Source organism: Phyllobates terribilis, unplaced genomic scaffold, assembly GCF_046119375.1.
Source record: "Phyllobates terribilis strain yellow unplaced genomic scaffold, ASM4611937v1 Scaffold_4__5_contigs__length_816908805, whole genome shotgun sequence".
NCBI classification, from domain to species: domain Eukaryota; kingdom Metazoa; phylum Chordata; class Amphibia; order Anura; family Dendrobatidae; genus Phyllobates; species Phyllobates terribilis.
Window position 1 is genome coordinate 49778139 of NW_027362764.1, and position 25478 is coordinate 49803616.

The window sequence follows — 25478 nt, forward strand, 5'->3', positions numbered from 1 at the left end:
AAAAGAGGAACATTAAATAAATAATAATAATAAAAAAAAAATAATAAAATATATTTATATTTGAGATCTTAAAGCTGTGTAGAAAGAAAATCTCAAATTTTGCCTGGGTGTGAATGGGGGAAAGTGGTCCCAGTCTTGGAACTGGTTAATCAGCTAACTTACAGTAACAGGATTTTTGGGGGACTGAAGAATTTTCTGACGAGAATTTGCGATCCCAGAAAGCGTTTAATAGACTGACGTCCACCTCCTCCTCCTCCTCCTCCACCATTACACCCAGATTATTCTTACAAAATGTTCGTGGGCTGTTTTCAGTCAATTTTAAAGCCAAATAATTAACCCTTTAATGACCAACTTATTTGGGGCTTTCAAGGGTTATTTCCCTTCTTCATAATTGTATATTGTCGGATAGCATTTGTAAATACAAGCAATTTACTTCTTATTAAAATTTCCATCCTTTTTTTAGATATTAACACTTTTTTTTTTGTTTGTTTACAGCTCGTTGCCTCGGACACCGACCACCGCTGCTTGACAGCAGAACATGAGCAGCTCTTACAAGCTCTTTTCTATTGAGCTCTGTTTTGAAGCTGGCCAGGTTCACTGTTATTTCCTAATCCTGTCCACCCTCATGAGGCGCACTGCTTACAAGCTAGACAACAGCGATGGTCGGTCTCCTAGGCAACGAGTTGTAAGCAACAAAAAAAACTTTATATCTCAACAACGGCTGCAAATTTTAATAAATAGAAAATTACAAAAGTGCTTGGTTTAACAATCTATAAAGATGGCAATAACCCTTCAAAACTATTTTTTTTTTTTTTTTCTGTCTTCACATTGGCGCCATAACTTTACGAATAAAATCCTCCAAATTCATTAATTCTGCATCAAGACTGCTGTGCAAGACTGAGTTTTACCACCAGGTGGCAGCAGATACATGTGGTATAATAGAACTTGCCTGTAAAAAGCTTTCTCCGCGTTCACACTGGAGATGTTCTGCACCAGAAGAGTTACCGCTACATTATATGTTTTGAGACCAATCACTTTAGCGTATCATGTACTGGAAAATAGAAAAAAAAATGATTCCCAGTGGGGTAAAATATGATAAATTTTAACTATTTTTAAATGTCAGTTCTGGCATTTCTATTTTTTTTTCTTTTCTTTTACGGATTGAATATAATTTAATAATGTCTTTGATTTTCAAGCTGGAAAAGGCAATGATTCAAATAAATTTTTTTTTAGTATTTAAAATGTTTATTTTTTACTTTTTATTTTTTAGCACCCCTAGTGGAATTGAACCTGTGGTCGTTTGATCACCTGTGACATATACTACAATGCCACAGTACATTATAGTACAAACATTATAGCCGTGGGAGCCCTTCAACAAGTCCCTGGCTACAATGGCAGCCCGTCAGCCTTCTCCGCAATCGACGGTCGCCATATTTTAAGGGATTGATCATCTTTATAAAAAAAAAAAAAAAGTGCTAGAAAGTTTTTCATTTCTGAGAAAATCATCGGAACTTGGCTGCTTATTGGGAATGTTCCATATCTTCCGTGAACGGGCGACTGATTACTTGGCCGCTGGCCGGAGAAATGTAAGGAGGTCGATTTGTGTTTGTGTGACGTCTGGTGTTTATTTGATTCAAAAGGACAGCTAAAGGGTTAAAAGTGTAAATGTCACTTCGACAGCGCTGCAGCCAATCAAGTGAGCTCAGCGGCAACTCAGGTGGAGATGATTGGCTGCAGCGCTGTCAAATAGATGTCAGCACTGCACACAATCACAGAATTTGGGACCAGGAGTGGGGACTCAGTGCTGGACCTGGGGAGGGTGAGGAAAGCAAACTGCAGCCAGGGAGAGGTTTTTTTTTTTTTTTATAAAAAACCAAAAGACCCCTTTAATGTGGGTATATCAATTATCTCATTTTGATAGGATATTGATTGCTGGTGCTCTTACCGTTGAGAACCCCGCCCACTGAATGGAGCAGGGGTCGAGCATGCTCACCTTCCCTCCAAAAAATAGCCGAGCCCTGCGCTAGAGAATAAATGGAGCACAGTTGCATAGAGCTCCCATTATTGAGATTGGAGGGGATTCCAGCAATCGGACCCCAGTGATCAATAAATACAATAATATTTACGGTATTTAATATTTTTATTGTGCAACGTATTACACCTGCAGTGGCTGCTGAATCCTATCAGTTTTGCACCTTGTCATTGGTCTGTGAACGTCTTCCTCCTTTCCAAAATGTCAGAAGTTTCTGAAAAGAGTAGGCATCTTTACTCTGTATTATTAACACTGGGGTCCATACATACAGGGGAATTTGTGGAATAATATATTTTACTTATTGTTTCTACCACAAGGTGGCGCCAACGCTCTATATTTCAGATTGGGTTACATGTAATCATCTGCAACTTCCTCAGAAAACCCCCCTCATCTTATGGCTTCTTACAGCTGACACTTTGGTACAATGGTGTACAGTCTTGGCAATTCTCTGTCAGATCACCAGGACTTCAGGTTGAACAAGATCTTGAAAATGGTGAGGATAAGACACTTGAAACATTCAGGTTCCATATAGACTGATACATGGAGCAAACGATCAGGACCGACTGATACATGGAGCAAACGATCAGTACTGGAGGGAGATTTATGCCATCAATGTGTCTGGCGTAATTACACAAGCTGAATACAATTTTAGAAAATGAGGAGCATTCAATCTTTTTATATTCACATAAATAATGTTCACATTCACTGACAGCAAGCAGAGATCTTGAAAATGGTACGAAATTCATGCATAAATTATTTTATAAAATTGCTGAATATTGTAGTATGCAATTATTTATTCAACTGGTCATAATTTTTATTAAAATGGTCTCTGTCGTTTTAACAAACATTTTGTATAACTCAATAATGCAGACAAATGTAAATTTGTAATATATCTTATTAGAGAAATAAGCTTCTTTCTTCACTTATGAGCCACTTCTCCGCCCCACCCCTCCCCTTTTCTGCCTCCTGAATTCACCACTTAAAAATTCAGATCAAGTCAGTCTTGGTCAAAACAAGAAGATTGTCAGATCACTGAGGGATCAGATTACAGCTGCTTTATCAAGTCTATGAGAAAGGAAAGGTGGGAAAGCACAGTGAGAGTACAGGCAGAGTGAGTCAACACGGAGAGATCATGCTGCTGCTTTTTCTAGTAAGTATTTTTTTCCTCACTCAGATGGTAGATTCCCAGCTACACTGCTCAGTACTGCAGTATAATGTCATCCATGTTGCTGCTGCTCCTGGACATGTAATACAAAGAGACAGGAGAGCAAGAATCCCTCATGTCAGTATGCACTGTGTTTAGGAGACATTATAACAGCTAGTCTTACCCCAGAGCTGGATTTACAGCTACACAGCTCAATGCTGCTGTATATTGGCCTCCATGCTGCTGCTGCTTCTGACCCTGATCTCTTTAATAACAGGAAAGATTGTCTGTGTGCACTATGATTGGGAGACATCAGTTAAGCTAGTCTCATTCCAGAGCTGGATTCGCAGCTACACAATTGTATACTGCTGTATATGGTGCTGTTGCTTCAGAACATGAGCTGCTTAGAGACAAGAGAGGCAGAATCCCTCATGTCTGTGTGCACTGTGTTTGGGAGACATCATAGCAGCAAGTTTCACTCCTATAGCTGGATTCACAGCTACACCGCTCAATACTGCTGTATACTGTGCTTGTGATGCTGCTGCTTCAGAACATGAGCTACATAGAGACAGGAGAGCAGGAGTTCCTCATGTCTGTGTGTGCTTTGTTTGGAAGACATCAAAGCAGCTAGTCTCACTCTTAAGCTGTATTCACAGCTACACAGCTCAATACTGATGTGTAATGTGCTGCTGCTTCAGAACAGGAGCTACTTAGAGACAGTAGAGCAAAAAACCGTCATCTGTGTGTGTGCTGTGTATGGGAGACATCATAGCACCCACAAGCTCAGAGGCAACTGAAAATTAGAGTGTTAGTGTCATTCCTCAGTTTTTTCTCTGAAGTCACCTAAAATGATAGGTACGCTTTAAGATCAGAAGACCTCCAATTTACAGACAGTTTCCCTTTATAAGCCTACACTTCCGTTATCACGAACTTCAGCTCTTTGGTGTTTACAGTTGCGCTCAAAAGTTTACATACCCCGGCAGAGTTTTTTCTTTCTTGACCTTGTTTCAGAGAATATGAATGGTAACAAAAAAATCTTTTTCTCCACTCATGGTTATTGGTTGGGTGAAGCCATTTATTATCAAACTACTGTGTTTTCTCTTTTTAAATCTTAATGACAACCAAAAACATCCAAATGACCCTGATCAAAAGTTCACATACCCTGGTGTGGTGATTTTGGCCTGATAACATGCACAGAATTTGACACAAATGGGTTTGAATGGCTACTAAAGGTAACATCCTCACCTGTGACCTGTTTGCTTGTAATCAGTGTGTGTGCATAAAAGCTGAGAGAGTTTCTGGGATCCAGACAGACTCTTGCATCTTTCATCCAGCCACTGACGTTTCTGGATTGTGACTCATGGGGAAAGCAAAAGAATTGTCAATGGATCTACGGGAAAAGGTAGTTAAACTGTATAACACAGGAAAGGGATACAAAAAAATATCCAAGGAATTGATAATGCCAGTCAGCAGCGTTCAAACTGTGATTAACAAATGGAAAATCAGGGGTTCTGTAAAAACCAAACCACGGTCAGGTAGACCAACAAAAATTTCGGCCACAACTGCCAGGAAAATTGTTCTGGATGCAAATAAAACCCCACAAATAACATCAGCTGAAATTCAGGACTTTCTGAAAACTAGCGGTGTGGCTGTTTCAAGATGCGCCATAGGGAGGCACTTGTAGAAAAATGTTCTGCATGGTCGAGTCGCAAGAAGAAAACCATTACTGCGCAAATGCCACAAAGTATCTCGCCGACAATACGCCAAACAGCTCAGAGACAAGCCTCAAAACTTCTGGAACAAGGTAATTTGGAGTGAAGAGACCAAAATGTAACTTTTTGGCCACAACCATAAACGTTACATTTGGAGAGAGGTCAACAAGGCCTATGATGAAAGGAACACCATTCCTACAGTAAAGCATGGAGGTGGATCGCTGATGTTTTGGGGATGTGTGAGCTACAAAGGCACAGGAAACTTGGTAAAAGTTGAAGTAAAGATGAATGCGGCACGTTATCAGCAAATACTGGAGGAAAATTTGCACTCATCAGCCCGGAAGCTGCGCATGGGACGTACTTGGACGTTCCAATATGACAACAATGCAAAAGACAAGGCCAAGTCGACCTGTCATTGGCTACAGCAGAACAAAGTGAAGGTTCTGGAGTGGCCATCTCAGTCTCCTGACCTCAATATCATTGAGCCACTCTGGGGAGATCTCAAGCGCGCAGTTCATGCTAGACAGCCCAGGAATTTACAGGAACTGGAGGCTTTTTGCCTAGAAGAATGGTCAGCTTTACCACAATAAAGAACCTCATCCACAACTACCACAAAAGACTTCAAGCTGTCATTGATGTTAGAGGGGGCAATACACGGTATTAAGAACTGGGGTACGTGAACTTCTGATCAGGGTCATTTCCATGTTTTTGGCTGTCATTAAGATTTAAAAAGAGAAAACACAGTAGTTTGACAATAAATTGCTAAATTAATTCACCCAACCAATAACTTTTTAGCACAACTGTACGCTGTCAGACGTGACTTCAGATTCGGGGTGACATTGCACATTATTAAATAATAATTGTAATCTTATCTTTATACATATTGAAATTCCTTTAATTCAGTATTTGAGACTTGATTATTGTGGATGATCAGAAGATGTGAAACATTATATAAAATATACCTGTAGAGGGTCGAGAAATTCAGAGCGTTTATCCAGCGATAAAATAAGTAAAGCAACATTTAATCTGGCACCTGATAGTCCAGAATATTTTATATGTTAGATAATCAGATGCTGAATCCTTTAAAAACCTGCAGGATAGCACTGTCGCTTCTTTCATGGCATTTATTATTCGTTGACTCGGTATAAGGAAAGTCGCTGAAGAGAACACGGGGGATAAATGCACTTGGTAGGAATTGTCTTGAATGGCTCCTAATGGTGGAGCTGCCTCCGGTACAGACCTTGTGTTTTCAATGCTTTCAGCAGGAATCGTCTGTGGAATGAGCTCCTGCCGAACGCATGAAAAGAGTCTGAAGGAAGTGGGTTCATAGGTGACCTTTCATGTGTTTAAGGGACTCGGCTTATAGAACTGAAGGAGGCTCGACATAAACAACTGCTTCGATTCTGAATAATCGTAATCTGATATCACCGACGAAAACTATAAATACCGGATCCTAATAAGCACATTACTGATCCTGTACTGATCCTGAGCTGTATTATACTCCAGAGCTGCACTCACTATTCTGCTGGTGCAGTCACTGTGTACATACATTACATTACTGATCCTGTACTGATCCTGAGTTACATCCTGTATTATACTCCAGAGCTGCACTCACTATTCTGCTGGTGCAGTCACTGTATACATACATTACATTACTGATCCTGTACTGATCCTGAGTTACATCCTGTATTATACTCCAGAGCTGCGCTCACTATTCTGCTGGTGCAGTCACTGTGTTCATACATTACATTACTGATCCTGTACTGATCCTGAGTTACATCCTGTATTATACCCCAGAGCTGCACTCACTATTCTGCTGGTGCAGTCACTGTGTATATACAGTACAGACCAAAAGTTTGGACACACCTTCTCATTTAAAGATTTTTCTGTATTTTCATGGCTATGAAAATTGTACATTCACACTGAAGGCATCAAAACTATGAATCACCACATGTGGAATTATATACTTAACAAAAAAGTGTGAAACAACTGAAAATATGTCTTATATTCTTGTTCTTCAAAGTAGCCACCTTTTGCTTTGATGACGGCTTTGCACACTCTTGGCATTCTCTTGATGAGCTTCAAAAGGTAGTCACCGGAAATGGTCTTCACTTCACAGGTGTGCCCTGTCAGGTTTAATAAGTGAGATTTCTTCCCTTATAAATGGGGTTGGGACCATCAGTTGTGTTGTGCAGAAGTCTGGTGGATACACAGCTGATAGTCCTACTGAATAGACTGTTAGAATTTATATTATGGCAAGAAAAAAAGCAGCTAAGTAAAGAAAAACGAGTGTCCATCATTACTTTAAGAAATGAAGGTCAGTCAGTCCGAAAAATTGGGCAAACTTTGAAAGTGTCCCCAAGTGCAGTTGCAAAAACCATCAAGCGCTACCGAGAAACTGGCTCACATGAGGACCGCCCCAGGAAAGGAAGACCAAGAGTCACCTCTGCTTCTGAGGATAAGTTTATCCGAGTCACCAGCCTCAGAAATCGCAGGTTAACAGCAGCTCAGATTAGAGACCAGGTCAATGCCACACAGAGTTCTAGCAGCAGACACATCTCTACAACAACTGTTAAGAGGAGACTTTGTGCAGCAGGCCTTCATGGTAAAATAGCTGCTAGGAAACCACTGCTAAGGACAGGCAACAAGCAGAAGAGACTTCTTTGGGCTAAAGAACACAAGGAATGGACATTAGACCAGTGGAAATCTGTGCTTTGGTCTGATGAGTCCAAATTTGAGATCTTTGGTTCCAACCACCGTGTCTTTGTACGACGCAGAAAAGGTGAACGGATGGACTCTACATGCCTGGTTCCCACCGTGAAGCATGGAAGAGGAAGTGTGATGGTGTGGGGGTGCTTTGCTGGTGACACTGTTGGGGATTTATTCAAAATTGAAGGCATACTGAACCAGCATGGCTACCACAGCATCTTGCAGCGGCATGCTTTTCCATCCGGTTTGCGTTTAGTTGGACCATCATTTATTTTTCAACAGGACAATGACCCCAAACACACCTCCAGGCTGTGTAAGGGCTATTTGACCAAGAAGGAGAGTGATGGGGTGCTACGCCAGATGACCTGGCCTCCACAGTCACCAGACCTGAACCCAATCGAGATGGTTTGGGGTGAGCTGGACCGCAGAGTGAAGGCAAAAGGGCCAACAAGTGCTAAGCATCTCTAGGAACTCCTTCAAGATTGTTGGAAGACCATTTCCGGTGACTACCTCTTGAAGCTCATCAAGAGAATGCCAAGAGTGTGCAAAGCAGTCATCAAAGCAAAAGGTGGCTACTTTGAAGAACCTAGAATATAAGACATATTTTCAGTTGTTTCACACTTTTTTGTTAAGTATATAATTCCACATGTGTTAATTCATAGTTTTGATGCCTTCAGTGTGAATGTACAATTCTCATAGTCATGAAAATACTGAAAAATCTTTAAATGAGAAGGTGTGTCCAAACTTTTGGTCTGTACTGTACATTACTTTAATACTTATACACCATATGTGGTCTGTAAGTATTGGGCCTCATGTGTTATTGATTTCTGTTTTTTCCTTCAGTCCCCATTGCCCCTAGTGTATAACCTCCGGCCCCCCCACATGCCATCTTACTTTACTACCATGTGACAGAGCGGCCGGTGGAGCAGAGCTCACTGATACCAGCATGGTCCTGTACTAGGAGCCACTGGGGTAACAAGTCCGTCCATGACATTTCTCCTCCTGAATCTTCCCCCATCACCTGTGAGTGATATTACTGAGAAGTGGAAGGAACCGCAGCAACTCAGCCACGAAGTGGAGACCCCGTCACGTTACAGAGCGGGGGGCCGAGTGCTGAGGAGCAGAGGGTAAAAAAGTCACCAACGCTCTGCTGACTCCAAAGCTGCAGAGTCCAGACCTCCTCTGGTATCAGCACAAACACTGCGTCCCCGCCGGGAGCTTCAGGGTCGAGCAGATGTACGCAGCCGTACATCACCAAGCACAATGCCGAGCGTCGGATGGAGTGGTGTAAAGCCGCCACCACCGGACTCTGGAGGAGACGTGTTCTGTGCAGTGACGGATCGCAATTCTCTATCTGCGTCTGATGGAGGGGTCTGGGTTTGGTGATTCCAGGAGGACGTTCCCCCCTGACTGCATTGTGCCCCCTTTACAGATGGTGGAGGAGGATAATGCTATGGGCTGTTATCAGGGGACGGCCTCCAGTGAGGGGAAATCTTAATCTTCAGCACAAGATATTTCGGACAATTGTAGCTTCAGCTTTGTGGGAACAGTTTGGGGTTCTCCCTTTTCTGTTCCCCGTGACTGTGCCCAGTGCACAAGCTCAATACAGACATGGAGGGGAACATGAGCGGCCGCACAGAGCCTGGACCTCAGCACCATTCTATAATGGAGATAGTGTGCCTGGACCCCCCAACAACAGGGTCTGACCCTACAAATGATCTGGATGAAGGGGCAAAAATTCCCACAGACTCCTCCAAAATCTTGTAGAAATCCTTCCCGAATGAGTGGAAGCATCATGTAGTCTTCATGGGAGTCAGGGATTTTTCTGCGCATCTGCTGCATTGATGAACACTAGTCCGCCTCTTACCAACCGGAGACGGTGGCATAGTATGTTGTGGGCAGTTGCCCCATGCGCCACAGTCCATGGGGGTGTAAAATTTCACGCACTGCCCCTTTCCCATGCTGACAGCACTGGGAAGCAATCGTGCCTGCAAGTACACAATGAGTGCTCGGCTTCAGCTGCTTATGCGGAGCGCAGCGGTGGAGAGAAGTTTGTTTTTGGCTGCTGCGCTCAGCAGTATTTTTCTGATATTACAATACATGTGCCCGGCAGAGGTTCTTGGGTAAGGGGGTGCAAATACTTACCTTGCCCCGGTCGCTGGCAACCCATGCCACGCCACTGACTTGAGGTAGCTGATAACAGGGAACAATAGACTTGGGATGTAGTGTCCCTTTAAGGAGACGGGTGTTTATTTAGAAAACATTTCTCCAGTCTCCTAATTGCCTCCTTTAGCAAGTTAAGACGTCTCATTTCTTCCAGTCCGGTCCTGGGAGTCGGTAATCAAAGACCTGTCTGTGTCTATTTAGCGAGCGTGGAGGGAAGCGAGGAGCCTGGAGCCGCAGTCTATTAAGATGAAGACGCTTCATGCGCTCACACGACATCGGCCGTATAATGAAACGGGAAATGTTATTAGTAGGATTCTCCGGGCGGCCGCGGGTCACATGACACAAATCGCTCTCAGCGACTTCCCGCACTGTTTTATTCTGCTTTTTGTGGATTATGAATATTTCAAGATTTCTTTAATCTATTTATTCTAATGACCTTCAGGAAAATGCATCTGATAAACTATGTCAGGATGTGGGGAATAAAAGTCTTGAGTCACCTCCGAATAAGCCCGAGCATTGGTAATGCATACTTTTGCAATAATTTTTGTTGAAACAATGCAATGCAAAAATAAAAATATCTAATAACTAAGCGATAGTCTTACAGACGTGTCTTCATGGTTGTAGACGACCAAGTGGTTGATCATTGGAACAAATGCAGAGTTTTGCACAGTGGTGCACCAGAACCTTTTTCCCTTGTGGTAATGGCCCATGCCTGGTATTGAAACTCATCCCTATATAATGGACTGGAGCTGAGCTGCAGTACCTGATACAGATGAAGGTGGCGCTCTCTCCAGTTCATGCTGAAGAGGCTGTGATGCTTCGCTAAGCAGAACTCCACTTTGGTCTTGCCATTGGACCTGCAAACTTTCAAATAAGATCTCCCGAGAGGATACTTGTATGCAGCAAACTACAGCAGTACAAAAAAATTTGACTCTTCTCCAAGGTTCATTTTTTAGAAGGAGGATTTGGTGTCACCCAGAGTTTTGCCAACTCTACTGGGAGTCTTGGAAATCTTTTTTCCAGGAGCCCTCATAGAATGGTCCCCTTCCATTATGGTACCTAGTTTTGCCAACTGGAGAGAATTCCTTTCCCCCTTGATTGATAACACTGTACGTACTTTTTCTGGATGAGTAAAAAAGGGAAGGGACCACTCAGGGCTAGGCTGATTTTCTCCGAGGGCCCATTGCAAACCCATGGTGAACCTCAATGGAGTGTCTGGCCGTGTTGATGCAGTCAGTCACTGTTAATTCATATTTTCTGTAAAGTCCAGCAATGAATGAAGACCCCCTTAGTTGATAACAATGTACTTCTTCTGGATGAATAGAAAAGGGAAGGGACCACTCAGGGCTAGGCCTCTTTTCTCTGAGGGCCCATTGCAGACCCATGTTGAACCTCAATGGAGCATATGACCGTGTTGATGCAGTCAGTCACTGTTAATTCAGAATCTCTATGAGGTTTAGAAATGAATTAAGCTTCTCGTTACCGTGTCGGCCAGTGCTGATCATTATTAGATGTAGTGGATGCATGTGACTCTTCGGTTACTCTCAATGTGACCTGATAGTTAAAGGGCCACAGTTCCTAGATGGTTGACCCTAATGAAACGCTCCAGCTCGCCTGGTTTAGAATCTCCATAGACTTCTTTGGGTAGGTCCGGTGGGGGGGGGGGGGGGGGCATTAATCATGGCCTCCCATCAGCTTGTGTAAATCATGATACTCATCGTAAAAGGGATCTTTTCATCATAAGATGTCTTTAATGTAAATACCCAACTTATTTATTTCCTATAAGATATTCTTTTAAGGGATTGTCATGGATTAGAAAAACACCGCTGCTTTCTTCCAAAAACAGCACCAGTTATGTTCACATGTTATGTTTGGTATTGTGGCTCAGTGTTTTTCACTTCAATAGAGCTGCAGTATCAGTCAAGACCCATAGAAAGAGGTGGCACTGTTATTAGTAATAAATAACCTTATTTTTCTAATTTTGTATCACCCCTTTAAATGAGCATTTTGAAGGCAGTTCTTGATAGAAAAATACTGTCTTAGGGAAGTTAAAATAAGGACTTCCTCATTTGGGTCCTCATTCCATTAACCAAAGCATTGAGTATGTACAAGTGAGGACCCAGCATATCCATGCATTACATGGTCAGCCCAGCAATTGCATTAGGCAACCTGCAATACGTCATTTCTCCTGTGGTGGTGCTACAGGATACAGCTAATAAAATTGAGGGGGTCACAGTAGTGTGCCAGGTATGGCTCACCTGGTGAAGTAGATACTGTGCTGTAGTACTGCACGGACCAGAGGCATTGGTATAGCAAAGCTGGATAAGTTGGACTGCACATGACACAGCATACAACGTGGCGTGGAACAGCGAAGCTGAATTTCCAGGACAGCATATGGAACAGTGGAGCTGGATATGCTGGACAGCACGTGGAACAGAAGAGCCGATTGTGCACTCAGACAACTTGGAACAGCAGAGCCGAGAATGCAGACATTCACCATAGAAACGAAGAGCCACGTATGCAGACAGGCACATTGGTTCAGCACAGCTGTGTGTGAGGTATAGCAGAGAAGAGTTTGTCAGAATGCACCCTTTGGAGGATATATTGCAGAGCCCAGTGATTTTGCAGAGCAGGGTTTATCTAGTGTCGCTGATACACGAGTTCAAGAATTTGTTAGCCAGAAAGAACCTCGAACCAGTGAGTGTCCTGCTGCCTCAGCCTTTCTAATAAGACTTAGGAGAGTAACGTTAGAGGTGAAGGACACCAGGGAAGGAGGAAGCGAAGCCCCGTGCTGGAGCCAGGATAGGTGGGTAGCAGGAACGAAATATGAACGGCTTATATTCCTGCAAATTCTATAGGACTGGATTGTAAAAAAGACACTTCCTTTAAGTACTCTTATATTTTTACTTCTCAAACAATGTAGAGTTTTGTTTGCATCCTCTGTACAAAGTCCTTGATTTGGGAGATGAAATCCCGGGGGAGATATTGAAGTCCATACACTGGATTATCGCAGGCGCTTATCACTAGTGAATCATATGCTAGAATAGTAAGTGTTCTGGGTAAGACCGTGTCAGTATAACTGAGCTGAGTACAGGAGATGAGGACGCTCCCGAGGGACCATTCTTCTCGCTCTGACAGCTATGTCTTGTTATTCAGAATTTCCCATATTTTCTTGTTTGTTTCTGCAAACTCAACTGATATAATGCCCATAGGAGTCGATACCAACCAATGTCAACTTCCATTATAATACAGTGTAATGAATAGAATACTAATGGGGTTGTCCAATACTTTTACTTTTGAAAATGTACCCAAGGTGGTCCTTACAAAATAAACTCGCATAACAAACCCCTGCTGCTCCCCTGTCCTGCTGCTGGTGTCCCCCACCGGTCTCATGGCTTCCTCTTCCAGTTGGGGGCGTTTAGTGACAGCTAACATTCTGTCCAGTTCAGTCACCTAATGCCCCCAACAAAAGAGGAATCCACACTAGTGGGGAACACCGGCAGCAGTACAAACAAGCAACAGGGTGCAGTAGGCGAGTGTTTTTTTTTACGTTAGGGCCAATAGTTGTGGACAGCCCTTTTTAAGAGAGTTCAGTTCATAAGGGTCTAGTAGGTGGGACCCCCAAAGCTATTCCTGGTTCTGGCCAACAATGGACAAGTGGCAGTGTTTGGTTCTTTCTTGATGGAACCTGTAAAATCTTCCAATCCATTTCAATGGCGCGTCCACATGTACTGACATCGATAGCATCTGGCACCGCCACCAATCTGGAAAGTTACCAATTTCTGGTTCCCAGCAGTGGAGAGTTTGCCTTTTGACTTCCACCAGTTCTGAAAATGAGTAGTTCTTGGTCCTGGACTTATGCGACACGCAGGCCATAGTTTCTGATAATTCTTATGAAAAATTGACACTCCTTGTAATGGAATGACCATTTTGCAGTGCCACCTCCTTGTTTCTATTCAAGACTAGAAGTTGTTCCTTTTTACAGATCTTAGGAATGAGCTTTTCTTGGTACTGGGCAACAATGGAGAGATGACTCTTCGAAAGCTTCCATCCATGTCAGTAGTGTGACCACATTTGTACCGCCAGTTCTCCATTTCTGGTAAAGATTTGAAGTTTGCAAATCAACCGGTCTAAAGAAGTAGGGTTTCTTAATACTAGTCAAAACTGGAGAGGTGGCCATGATGTCTGATTAATCTGTAGTCCAATGAATGGCCGTTATGGAAAAACGACTACTTCTTTATTAGGACTGGGAGCCGGATCATAGATCTTGCGAATGAGAGCTATTCCTGGTCCCAGCCAACAATGTAGAGGTGACCATGGTTCATTCTTCATTGAAGTTCTTAATGTTTTGAGAAACCTCCAATTAATTTCAGTAGGGTGTCCACACATGCTCTGCTACCTTTTTGGTCAGGACTGACATTTAGGACCTTCAATATTTAACTATTAATGGTCCCTGACAGCAGTAAGAGTAGGAGGTTCTTAATCCTGTTCAACAATGTTGCAGTGGCCATAAATGTGGGATCATTCTTTATTCCAAAAGAATGGGGATCCTTACATTTTAATGGGATACATTACCGCCTCTTCATTTCTGTTCAAGACTTTTTGCCTTTTACCAGTCCTCAATAATGGAGAGGCGGCCATGTTTGTGTGGTCTTCATATGTAAAAATAGGCAAGGCAACTGGGGCCCACAGTAATCAGACTTTTATGAATATCATAAAGCTACATGTAGGTCAATCTTCCTTGTGGAGGGTTACTGATTCTACTGGGAGTAGTTTGGGTAATGGAGGTATATTAGTGATTTGCTGCGTACACAGTTTCCCAATATATGACTACAGGTAATTAACAATTTAATGTACATTTATTGGTTTACTATGCTGGATAATTGGATTAAAATCTATACTGATAGAATATACCTTTCCTCTTGGCTCGAGATATCTGAAGATGGCCCAACAGAGTAACGTAAAAGTCATCTCACGCCGCTCATCTCAGGATATCTCGAACCAAGCAGGAAAGGTAAGAAAGGACATATCCGTACATACAGATCGCTCTCCATACGCCCATCGGAGCATCCTGTTGCACTGTTTATGACTACCACTAGATGGCGCTCACATCTATGGCACGCTTCACACTAATCAAAAGTTAAATGTAGAAAACAGCCCAGAAATGTGTGACCGAAAGAATGGAAAAAATGTCAAGAGAATATGAAGTGTGATGTGCTGATGTTTAGCGTCACGGCTGCCGTATAGTGCACGTGACTGCAGTCACATTATACACGCAAAAGTTTTAGGCAGGTGTGGCAAAAAATGTTGCAAAAGTAAGAATGCTTTAAAAAAAATAGAAGTGTTTTAATAATTTATTTTTATTAACAGAATGCAAAGTGAATGAACAAAATTGAAATCTAAATCTCATCATTATTTGGTGACTGCTCTTTGTCTAGGTACACTTGCACAAAATCAGGATTTTTGCTGGATTATAATCAAGTGTATCAGTAATTCATTATCACCAGACAGGTGATAATGATCATAATTTTCATATGTAGGTAGAAACGGTCATTCACTGAAACAGAAACAGCCATGTTGGAGGCTTAAAACTGGGTGAGGAACAACTAACCTCTGCTACAAAGGTGAGGTTTAACAGATTCATGTCACAGCTCCTACGCCATCGCAATACTGAGCACAGCAAGGAGACACTAGGTAGTTATACTGCATCAGCAAGGTCTCTCCCAAAGATTTCAAAGCAGACTGAGGTGTCATCATGTGCTGTTCAAGCTATTTTGAACAAGCATATATGAATGGGCAACGTAGAGGACCATATACGCAGTGGTCAGCCAAGGAATCTTGGTGCAGCAGATGGAAAAACATATGCTTAATTCCTTTGAAATTGGAAGATGTCCAGCAGTGCCATCAGCTCAGAACTGACCCAGCCAGTGAGACCCAGCAACACCCATCTTCTTCATGGAAGAATTGTGGCCAAAAACCATACCTTTGACATGGAAAAAGGTCAAGTAACTTAACTATGCACAAAAACATAGGAACCGGGGTGCAAAATAATGGTAGCAGGTGGAAGGATGATCCAGAATGTGAAATACTTGTCTGTATTAGAAGGTAGTGTGTTCTCTGAAGGGCTGGAGAACTGTACAGTAATGAGGGTCTGCAGGAACAGTGAAGCATGGTGGAGGGTCCTTCATGTATGTGACTGTAGTTTAGCAAATGAACAACGACACCAAACATAAAGCCAATGTCATTAAGAACAAGGAGTCGTGGAGGTGATGATCCGACACCCACAGAGCCCTGATCTCACATCATCCAGTTTGTTGGAGATCATATGAAGAGACAGAAGGATCTGCACAAGCCTCATACACAGAAGATCTGGGGCCAGTTCTTCAAGATGTTTGGAACAACCTCTTGCCAAGTTTTTTTCAAAAACTGTGTGCAAGTGACAAGAAGTGATGAAAGCAAAGTGCGGTCACCAAATGTTGATTTGGTTTAGATTTTTGTTCGTTCACTTTGCATTTTGTTATTTGATAAAAATTAACTATCACTTCTGTTTTTGAAAGCTTACTGTGCAGCATTGTTTCCACACCTGCCTGAAACTTTTGCAGATTATTGTACATTTAGATAATTTTATTCCATAGATATTCCTTGGATATTGTGAGTGGCAAAAGTATACTTTGCTCTCAGTATCTGCTGTGACCGTCTTGTGGAGCAATAACTGCATCTGAATGTTCCCAGCCATTGTTGATTAGTCCTGCACATCAACTTGTAGGAATTTTAGCCCATTCCTCCCTACAAAACAGCTTCACCTCTTTTGTGTTGGTGTTTTTTTCCCATAAACTGCTGCTGCCAGTCATTTTACAACATTTTTATAGGATTAAGGTCACGACTGTGACTCAGCCTTTCCAGAACCTTAACTTTACTATTTCTTTAACCCTTCTTTTGTAGAACGACTTGTGGCTTTGGGTCATTGTCTTACTACATGACCCATGTTCTGAGATTCTTCTCATGGACAGATGTCCTGACATTTCCCTTTAGAATTTGCAGGCAAAATTCAGAATTCATTGTTCCATCAATGATAATAAACCGTCCTGGACCAAATAGGCCAAACCCAAACCACCATCTACCACAGTCAGTGTAAGGTTTTTATGCTATAATGCAGTGGTTTTTCTCATTTAAACCAGAAAACTCTACCTTGGTCTCATCCATCCACAAAACATTGTCCCACGATCTTTAGTTAACTGCAGACAGGTAGCAATGTTCTTTTTGTAGAACAGTGGCTTTCTCCTTGCAATCCTACCATGCACGTCATTGTTGTTCAGTATCCTCAAGCTGTTGGACTCATTAATGTTAAAGGACCACTCCAGAATTTTTTTTATTTCAGCGCTGGAATGGTTGCTCTAATGTAAGTTCTCTGCCCCTAGTCTTATACTTGCCAGCCATCATCTTCTCCTGTTTTTGGCGCTCCTTCAGTCTTCTACTGTTAGTTACCTGCTGAATCACTCCAGTGTTTGTTGGGCGACCTGGGGGTCACTTCTCAATGTAAATCTATGAGAGCAAGAACGAGTCATTCATAGACTTGCATTGAGAGCTTGTGTTACCTCTGACTTCCGGTCAGTCAGAAGTTACGGTCACAAGATGGTGGATTGGGATCGGAGAGGCATCTGGAACAGCTGAAGATAGCAGCTAGTAAGTATATTTCCAGGGGCAGGGAACTTAAATTAGTAGCACTAGTCCATTGCTGAAAAAAAAAATGCTGGCGTGGTGCTTTTTTCTTTTTATGGAAGAAAGGCCTTTAGTTGCTCAGAGGTTACCTTGGGTTCCTTTGTGACCTTGCAGACTATTATACGCCTTTCTCTTGGAGTAATCTTTGTTGTTTTACCATTCCTGGCGAGTATAATAATGGTCGGGGTTTTTTTTCCATTTGTATTCAATCTGTCTGACTGTGGAGTGATGGATTCCAAACTCTTTAATTGTTGTATAACCTTTTCCAGCCTGATGAGCATCAATAATTCTTCTTCTGAGCTCATAGACACATAGAATGTTAGAGTTGGACGGGACCTCCGGGATCCTTGTGTCCAACCCCCTGCTCAAAGCAGGAGTCACTAAACCATCTCAGACAGATGTCTGTTCAGCCTCTGCTTGAAGTCTTCCATTGAAGGAGAACTCACCACCTCTTGTGGCCGCCTGTTCCACTCATTGATCGCCCTCAAAGTTTTTCCGAATATCTAATCTGTATCTCCTCAGAAGTCTCCTTCCTTCCTGCCATGATGTACTTCCACAGACATATTTTAGATCCCTTCTGTTTAAATAAAACAGGTCGCCTACTCACACCTGATTGTTATCCCATTGATTGAAAACACATCAGACTCTAATTTCACCTTACTGCTAATCCTAAAGGTTTTCCTCCATAAAAAAAAAAAATCAAATCCTAATATTTTGTCTCATTGGTTCTCTTTATTTAGTTTGATGAAGTGTAAAAATCTGACAAAGTTTTAGCTCAAATTTATGCAGAAATATGGAAAATTCTGAAGGGTTCATAAACGTTAAAAGACCACTGTATGGGAATAATAAAATGAATTTTGTTATAATATCCTATTGAAGAAATACGGGAATTGCACGGAGCAAGTTTTACTTACTTTTATTAATTAACTTTTCCACATAATAGAAGGAATAAGAAAGTTCCCAGTTTCTGATCTGTGCGGATGGGACTGTTACTCTATAAGTCGCTCAGATATAGAATATTACAATAAGTTAATACTAGGTGTCACCTGAACCGGAGACGTATATTGTATCTTCCAGCATAGATAAAATTCAATAACCGACTCCTACAGGTTTCATTGTATCTTGACCTTTAAAGTAGAAAACCGCACAACGAGTCCGTCTTCATTGTATCAACTCCATCATTGTGCGCGAGCAGCAAATCCCGAAAATTGCTTCCAATGAGTCTATATTATGTCCTGCAATGCCTGCAGCCGGCAATTCAGGGGGGGGTTATTAAATCACAATCCATCGATTCTTTCTCCTTTTAACCAGTTTCTCCCAGAAAAAGGAAAAATAAAATCGAGTTATGAATCTCTTGTCTATCTGCAAACTTGCCTGTCAGGACACTTTTACTACTGAAACTTGAGATTACGGCTGTAATGCGGTCCTAATAAAAATGATACCTTGTAGTAATCCGATGTGTCAGCGCTGACAAATCAAGCTCTGGTGCCACATGCAATTTAATTATTTTGGAAGCATTTTGGCTGCAATGACACGCCCCCAATGCACTTCCAGGCTAATTTGCATGTGGCTTGAAAGTTTGATTTCTCAGCGCTGGCACATCAGATTACTACAAGACCAGTATACCTTTTATTGGTCTACTAGAATCTATACAGGTGTATCGCTAGCTTTAGTATAATAATAATAAATAATAATAATAATAATATCTATAATAGTTATATATATATAAAAAATAATAATAATAATAATAATAATATTATTATTATATATAACTATTATAGATATTATTATTATTATTATAGTAGCATAATTGTACTGAGAAATTCCCCTTTAAGTTCTTTTATGTAAATAATGCATAAAGGGAACTTGACAGCCCTTTTACTCTGAAATGCTGCGGTTTACCATGCCGAATGGGTGACTAGTCCAATAAAGCAAGTCCCCGGCTACTTCTCCCTAACACACTTCCCTTGAGTGATAGGTCTCTCCCTATATGTGTGTATAGGGAGAGACCTGTCACTCAAAGGCAACAGGGTTGGGAGGTTCCACCGGGGATCGGCCTTTTCGACTAGTCATGGTCCACGGTCCTCACACCGTACTGTTTCAGAGTAAAACATACCTGGCTGAAATGACGGAGTCGGTGTCTTGACACATTCTCCCCATGGTTTGTATCAGCTGTCAGGTTCACTTTTATAGACTATGAACAGAGCCTACATGCTTATTAATCAGATTATTGTCTACATCCCTGGTGGTCTAAGTCAATAAAGGGGTTCATTCCAGGTTCATTGTTGGTCCAAGGTAGTGAAGAGGTTACTTTCTGCATCCCTTGTCTTCTAGAGCAATAAAGGGGTTAATTCCAGGTTTCTAGAGCGATGACAGAGATAGCTGATCGATGGTACAAACCCCTTAATGTCTGCAGCCTCAGAGGTCTAACACAGCAAAGGGTTTATTGTAAGATTCCCGGGAGCTAAAGAGTATAACGCTAATATCCCTTGTGGTCTATTCCTATAAAAGAGTTCTTTTCGAGATCCCTGGTGATCAAGAGTAGTGAAGAGATTAATGTAAGTACCTCCGGTGGTCTTGGGAAGTGATATAGTTATTTAAGGATCCCTGGTGGCCGAGTTCCTCGAATCGATCTGCCCAACTCTATTCAGCTCCCGCTCTTCCTTCTCTGTGCTGAATGTAGAGATGAAAGGAAAGGGAGGACTGTGCAGCTGTAGCTAAATGGCTGCACAGTCCTTTATGATCAGGCAGAGTGTTTTCAGGAGCCTGGTCACTACAGAAGGGGAGCTCAGGAGGAAGGTTAGGAGAGATGGTAGTTTCCAAAATACGGAGCCATATAGTCAACAGTGCTCACCTTTCCGCAGAACGTCAGTAGTGGACATTGGAGGGATTGTCTGGACTAAAAAACCCTTTTTCATATACCTAATTTAGGAGATAATAAAGGGGATTCCCATTCAAGACCTTCTAATAGCAAAATGGAGATCAGCTACAAAGAGCGTCTCACACTCTGGAGGACCCGACATGTCAATACATGGAACAGACAACCCATCGATTTGAACAGACACTGTGTAATTCTTAATTTTTCCTGCTGTGGCGCTGCAGGATAATTTATCACCCAGATTACTCCAGATCGCTGGAGGTCCCACTCTCTGATTCCCTTATTTTTGTGAGGTTCTTCCAACATTAAGGAAATGTCCAAAACGGAGAACCCTATTGAATAGTTAAGTTTTTTTTGGTTCGACACCAAGAAAAAATGAAATACGTCAGTATTGATTCTGACAAATTGTATTATCCAATTAGATAGGAACAGCCATTAGGATTAAAAGCATTTAAGAGGAAAACAATCCTACACCTCTGTCTGGGCCGTGTTTGTGCTGTTGTCTCGCGGCCGTGATAAAGTGACTTAATTATCCTGAGGGTTATTATGGAGGATGGGCATACGGGCCGCTATGTGTAATTGCGGAGCGACTTCTTTCCCGTCATATCTTCTCGGCATGCAGTCATGGTATTACCGATCGGCACGGCTTCTTTCTGTTCTACCACCTCCCCAGCCTCCAAAGTCAGTGGGAACCAATCTGTTCCAAAATGTTTAGTATAAAATAAAGTAAAGTAAATCACCCTCTGAGGGATCATATCTTTTTTATTTTTCCCATAAAAATCAGACTGGAATAGTGTAACCAAAATGGAAATGAAGTCACATTTTTTCCCGGAGTAGTTACAATGTTTAGTAGTTTGTCACGGCGGCGGGCCTCCGATGGGCCGTTACTGGCTGCAATCCATGCCTGGAACGTGAAGACCCCCTGCAAATTTAATATTGAATCAAACACCCAAGAAATGCTTCACAAAAGATCGGGCAGGATACTGCTTCATAGCTGCATTTCTTAAGAATGCCAGTAATGTGATCACAATCTGTCGATGTGCCGGGGCCAAGGTGGCCACCAGTAATACTCTCTTTTCGGCCACATGAGTGTTTAGAGATTGTCACTGGTCGAGTGACCTTAGCTAATAAGATTATCCAATTTGCAGAATCCCACTAATTACAAACCTTATTAGCATATAAGGATGTAATTAAGGAGTAACTATATGCAAAGTTCAGCTCTTCATTTGGAACTTTTGCCATAGATTTCCTATTTTATTCAGTACGACCCTCAGGCCTTTGCTACCAGTGATAACTGTCGGGTCAGTAGGGTCCAATTCAATCTTAGAGGGGCTTTATCGTATCTACTATATTCCGGAGCACAACTCTTCCCAGCTTCCCAACTTTCTGCCTGCCGGAGGACAGTGCACTATGATTCTAGCCCAAACAGTGGTGGCTGGTAAACTAGGCTACAAGCTGTATAAAATATAATTAAAAATCCCTCTGTTTTTTAGAACAGTCACCCTGTAGCGGTAAATGCCACTTCTGCAGACCAGAGTGTCAATTAACATTGTCCTGACTGCCCTATAAAATGTAATAGTGCCCTTTAACACATAATAATGGCTTCCAAAAGTAAAAATGCCCATAGCGTGCTCCCTTAACAAATAATGCTTCCTAAGTGCCCCCCAAGTGCTTGTGCTGGCTCGCTGAGGTCCGGTGAGTGCCTCTACCAGACAAAAGGCCAATTGCTACTTGAGGCTTACGAGACAGAGAGTAGTAGAGCAGGTAGCCCATGGCTCACTGATGTACTACAGGCTTTAATTGTACTGACGTGCAGTAAACCCCAATATGGTCTCTTGGGAATCCAGGTGGGCATCACCGTCTTAGTTGGCCAGGGGCAGCCGACACCTTACTTTGCTACTACGAGTCCCATTCATTTTTGGACAAGTCTTGTAATGAATGAGGAGGGATTAAACTAGACGGCCCTTTAGGCTTGTCCCATGACGACCACCCTTGTCTATACACCCTACTAGGGGTTATAGACATCACAGGAGGGTATGTCCGCTCTTTGGATACCCTCTATTACAGATCAGGGCTTCTCACCACTCTGACTTAAAGTGGCCATAGACTTTCGATAGCGATGAGCCAAACACTTGTTTGACCACAATTATCTCTCACTAGCCTCCTATACACATGCAAACTTGGTTCAACCGGACACCTCTGGTGGCGGGCTTGTCTCCTGGCGTTCAACAATGCCCAATTCTTCTCCCCCCGACTTTATCTGTTGGGGTAGAATGTGGACCTCCATACACCTTAGATGGTTGGCTGCTCCCAGCGATTTCGTAGGGTTCTGCCGTCATGTATTGGGGCCGTGTATTGTACAGTTCTCTTGCTGAAGCCGGACCCTTGGCTGGTCCACGTGGCACGTGAAGTCCCAGCAGCTGGTAAGTATCCAGCTTTAGTACCAGGCTGGCACGGAAAAGAAGCTGCGGGGCTCCGACTCCCACTCGCGCGCTACCTGCTTAGTGTATGAATTATGGATGGCATTAGCTTTCATTACAAGCACAGGTCGAGTTGGTGTATGAGTCAAGCAATGCGGCCGCATGCAGGAGGGGTGACCTGACATTGATGAATGCCTCCTCCGCCATCGTCAGTGAATAGCACCGTACTCCCAGTGTGCATTTAGCGTGCCACCGTCATTCTGCTGGCTACTAATTGCTTTAATTGCTGCCTGAACGATCGCTTTACCTCCATTGATTTCCTGCTTCTGAGTTTTTGGCCTTCACCTCTGGAACGTGAGTGATTTGCAGCCAGGATGACCTTCCTCCTAATATTATTCTGTCCCGGCTAATTGATGTTTCCAGTACAATGCCACATTACCTGCTGCTGGAACTACAGTTTCCCCCCCTTTTTTTCAGTATTTCATCAAATGCCAATACAAAAATTATATGATGGTTAGGGTTATTGGGGATCCACAAAATATAGGTAATTTTTCATCGTTAATGCCGTTGGATAAAACCCTGTCCTGATCATATGATGGATCTGTGCACCCGTGTGTCCAGCACATGACCAGGACAGGTTATTATCCACGGACGACTCCGAAAAATGTCTGTATTATTACCGCAGTAATATGGGATCACATTTGATGATGGAAAAGTTTCTCTGCTTCCACAATACAGCAATGCGAATAAAATCAAAAAAATCTGCCTGTATTCTGCTAACAAACAAATGGAGCAGTAAAATGGTGTACTGTATTGCTTTTTAAGCAAATAATCAAGATTAAGAACAAAAAAAAAATTAGCCCTGGTATCTAGGGCTATTGATATCTGTAGCAGCAGACAGAACGTGCAATGGACCCTATTGTGCTGTATACACTGCCACATACCCTGCCTGCCTAACTCCTGCTATCACCAATATTAATATATGCAGCTGGATTAGTCCTCAGAAGGACTGTTAGTTCAGATGGATATTTATCTTGCTGTGGAATACCTATACCTAACTAATAAACCACCAATTCTCTCCCTGACGCAGCAGCAGCTCTCCCTACACTGTCTGATTCCGGAGTGACTGTGACGAGCGTGGCGGCGCCAGGTCTGATATAGACCTGATGACGCTGTGCGGGCAGCCAATCACTGTAATGCCACAACCAACATGGCTACGCCATTACAGTGCGTGGCAGGCAATCCCTGCTTGTTCATTTGCTCTGTAAAGAGCGCCAAACATGCAGGGAGGGGACCCGAGCTCCCGCCGAGCAACCCCGGAAATACTCGGCGAGCAGGGTGATGCTCGGGCGAGTGCAGAGTAGTGGCGAGCACGCACGCTCGCTCATCACTAGTCATAATTCTTTTTTTTTTTACAAAAGTTGAAACAATAACCAGTTGAGAACTTTTACACGTGTTTATAGCTCCCATGGACTTGATTAACCGTCTCCATATTTTTGTTTTTTCCCGCTGAGATGTTTCATGTTTTTTGGTTTTCTAACGTCATGGGTCCTTTCTTGTATTCTCCAGGGCTATGCGGCAATGCTATGGGAGCAAGCCAAACACGGAATCCAACATTCAGAAGCCACCAGAAGCTACGGCGTTCCTCTGACACAAGATAAACTGGATTGTTTCAACGAGGAGCAGATCGGACAATTACATGAACTTATGCGAGAAACCACAAAGTCCAAAATGCAGTTTGATATAGTGGAAGAAACCGGGCAGAAAAGATAAAACTTCTATGACGAGAAGAATTTATTTAAAAAACTTATAATGAGATTAGTTGTTCTCAATGCTTTAATGTATGATAATGAAAAGTTCACATTCTGAAGACTGATGAAGCAAAGTGAAGAAATGGAACTTGATGGATATGATACAAACCAGACGGCTTTTTATTCTTTGCTCTCATCCGTGTGGTTCATTGCACTAAGTGACACCAACTATAATGTCTAAAGGCTAACAAGCCAAGACGTGTCATGTCAGACGATGATGAAGGTGAACGGTGCTCTAAAGCATTGGTGTATGATGTAAACCTGGAAAACAAGTTAGAATACAAATGTCTGTATGCCCCGAAGGAAAGAAAATAAAGAAGCAAAAGTGAAATTACTCTTGTGCGAATCCTAATATCATTTTCTTCATAATCTTAACATCAAATTGTAATAAAAGTCTATTTTTTATAATTACAATACAAAATGCTCAAATTATAATAGTACAATAATACTTTCCTCTTTAACACTGTACCGATATGCAAGAATACAATTAGTATACTGATACTATCTAAAAGTATATAACTATTATAATACTGCCCCCTATGTACAAGAATATAACTACTATAATACTGCCCCTATGTACAATAATATAACTACTATAATACAGCCCCCTATATACAAGAATATAACTACTATAATACTGCCCCTATGAACAAGAATATAACTACTATAATACTGCCCCCTATGTACAAGAATATAACTACTATAATACTGCTCCCTATGTACAAGAATATAACTACTATAATACTGCCCCCTATGTACAAGAATATAACTACTATAATACAGCCCCCTATGTACAAGAATATAACTTCTATAATACTGCTCCTATGTACAAGAATATAACTACTATAATACTGCCCCTATGTACAAGAATATAACTACTATAATAC

At 42.2% G+C, this 25478-nt stretch overlaps 1 protein-coding gene across 1 annotated transcript in view; it reads left to right on the forward strand.

Moving 5' to 3' along the window:
* Nucleotides 1–24934, forward strand: part of SDHAF3 (succinate dehydrogenase complex assembly factor 3) — a 41451-nt gene extending 16517 nt beyond the window's left edge. The window contains exon 3 of the mRNA XM_073676474.1: nt 24350–24934. Within this exon, the coding sequence (XP_073532575.1) occupies nt 24350–24553 (204 nt within the window). The 3' untranslated portion in view covers nt 24554–24934. The remainder of the gene's footprint in view (nt 1–24349) is intronic.
* Nucleotides 24935–25478: the final 544 nt, after the last annotated feature.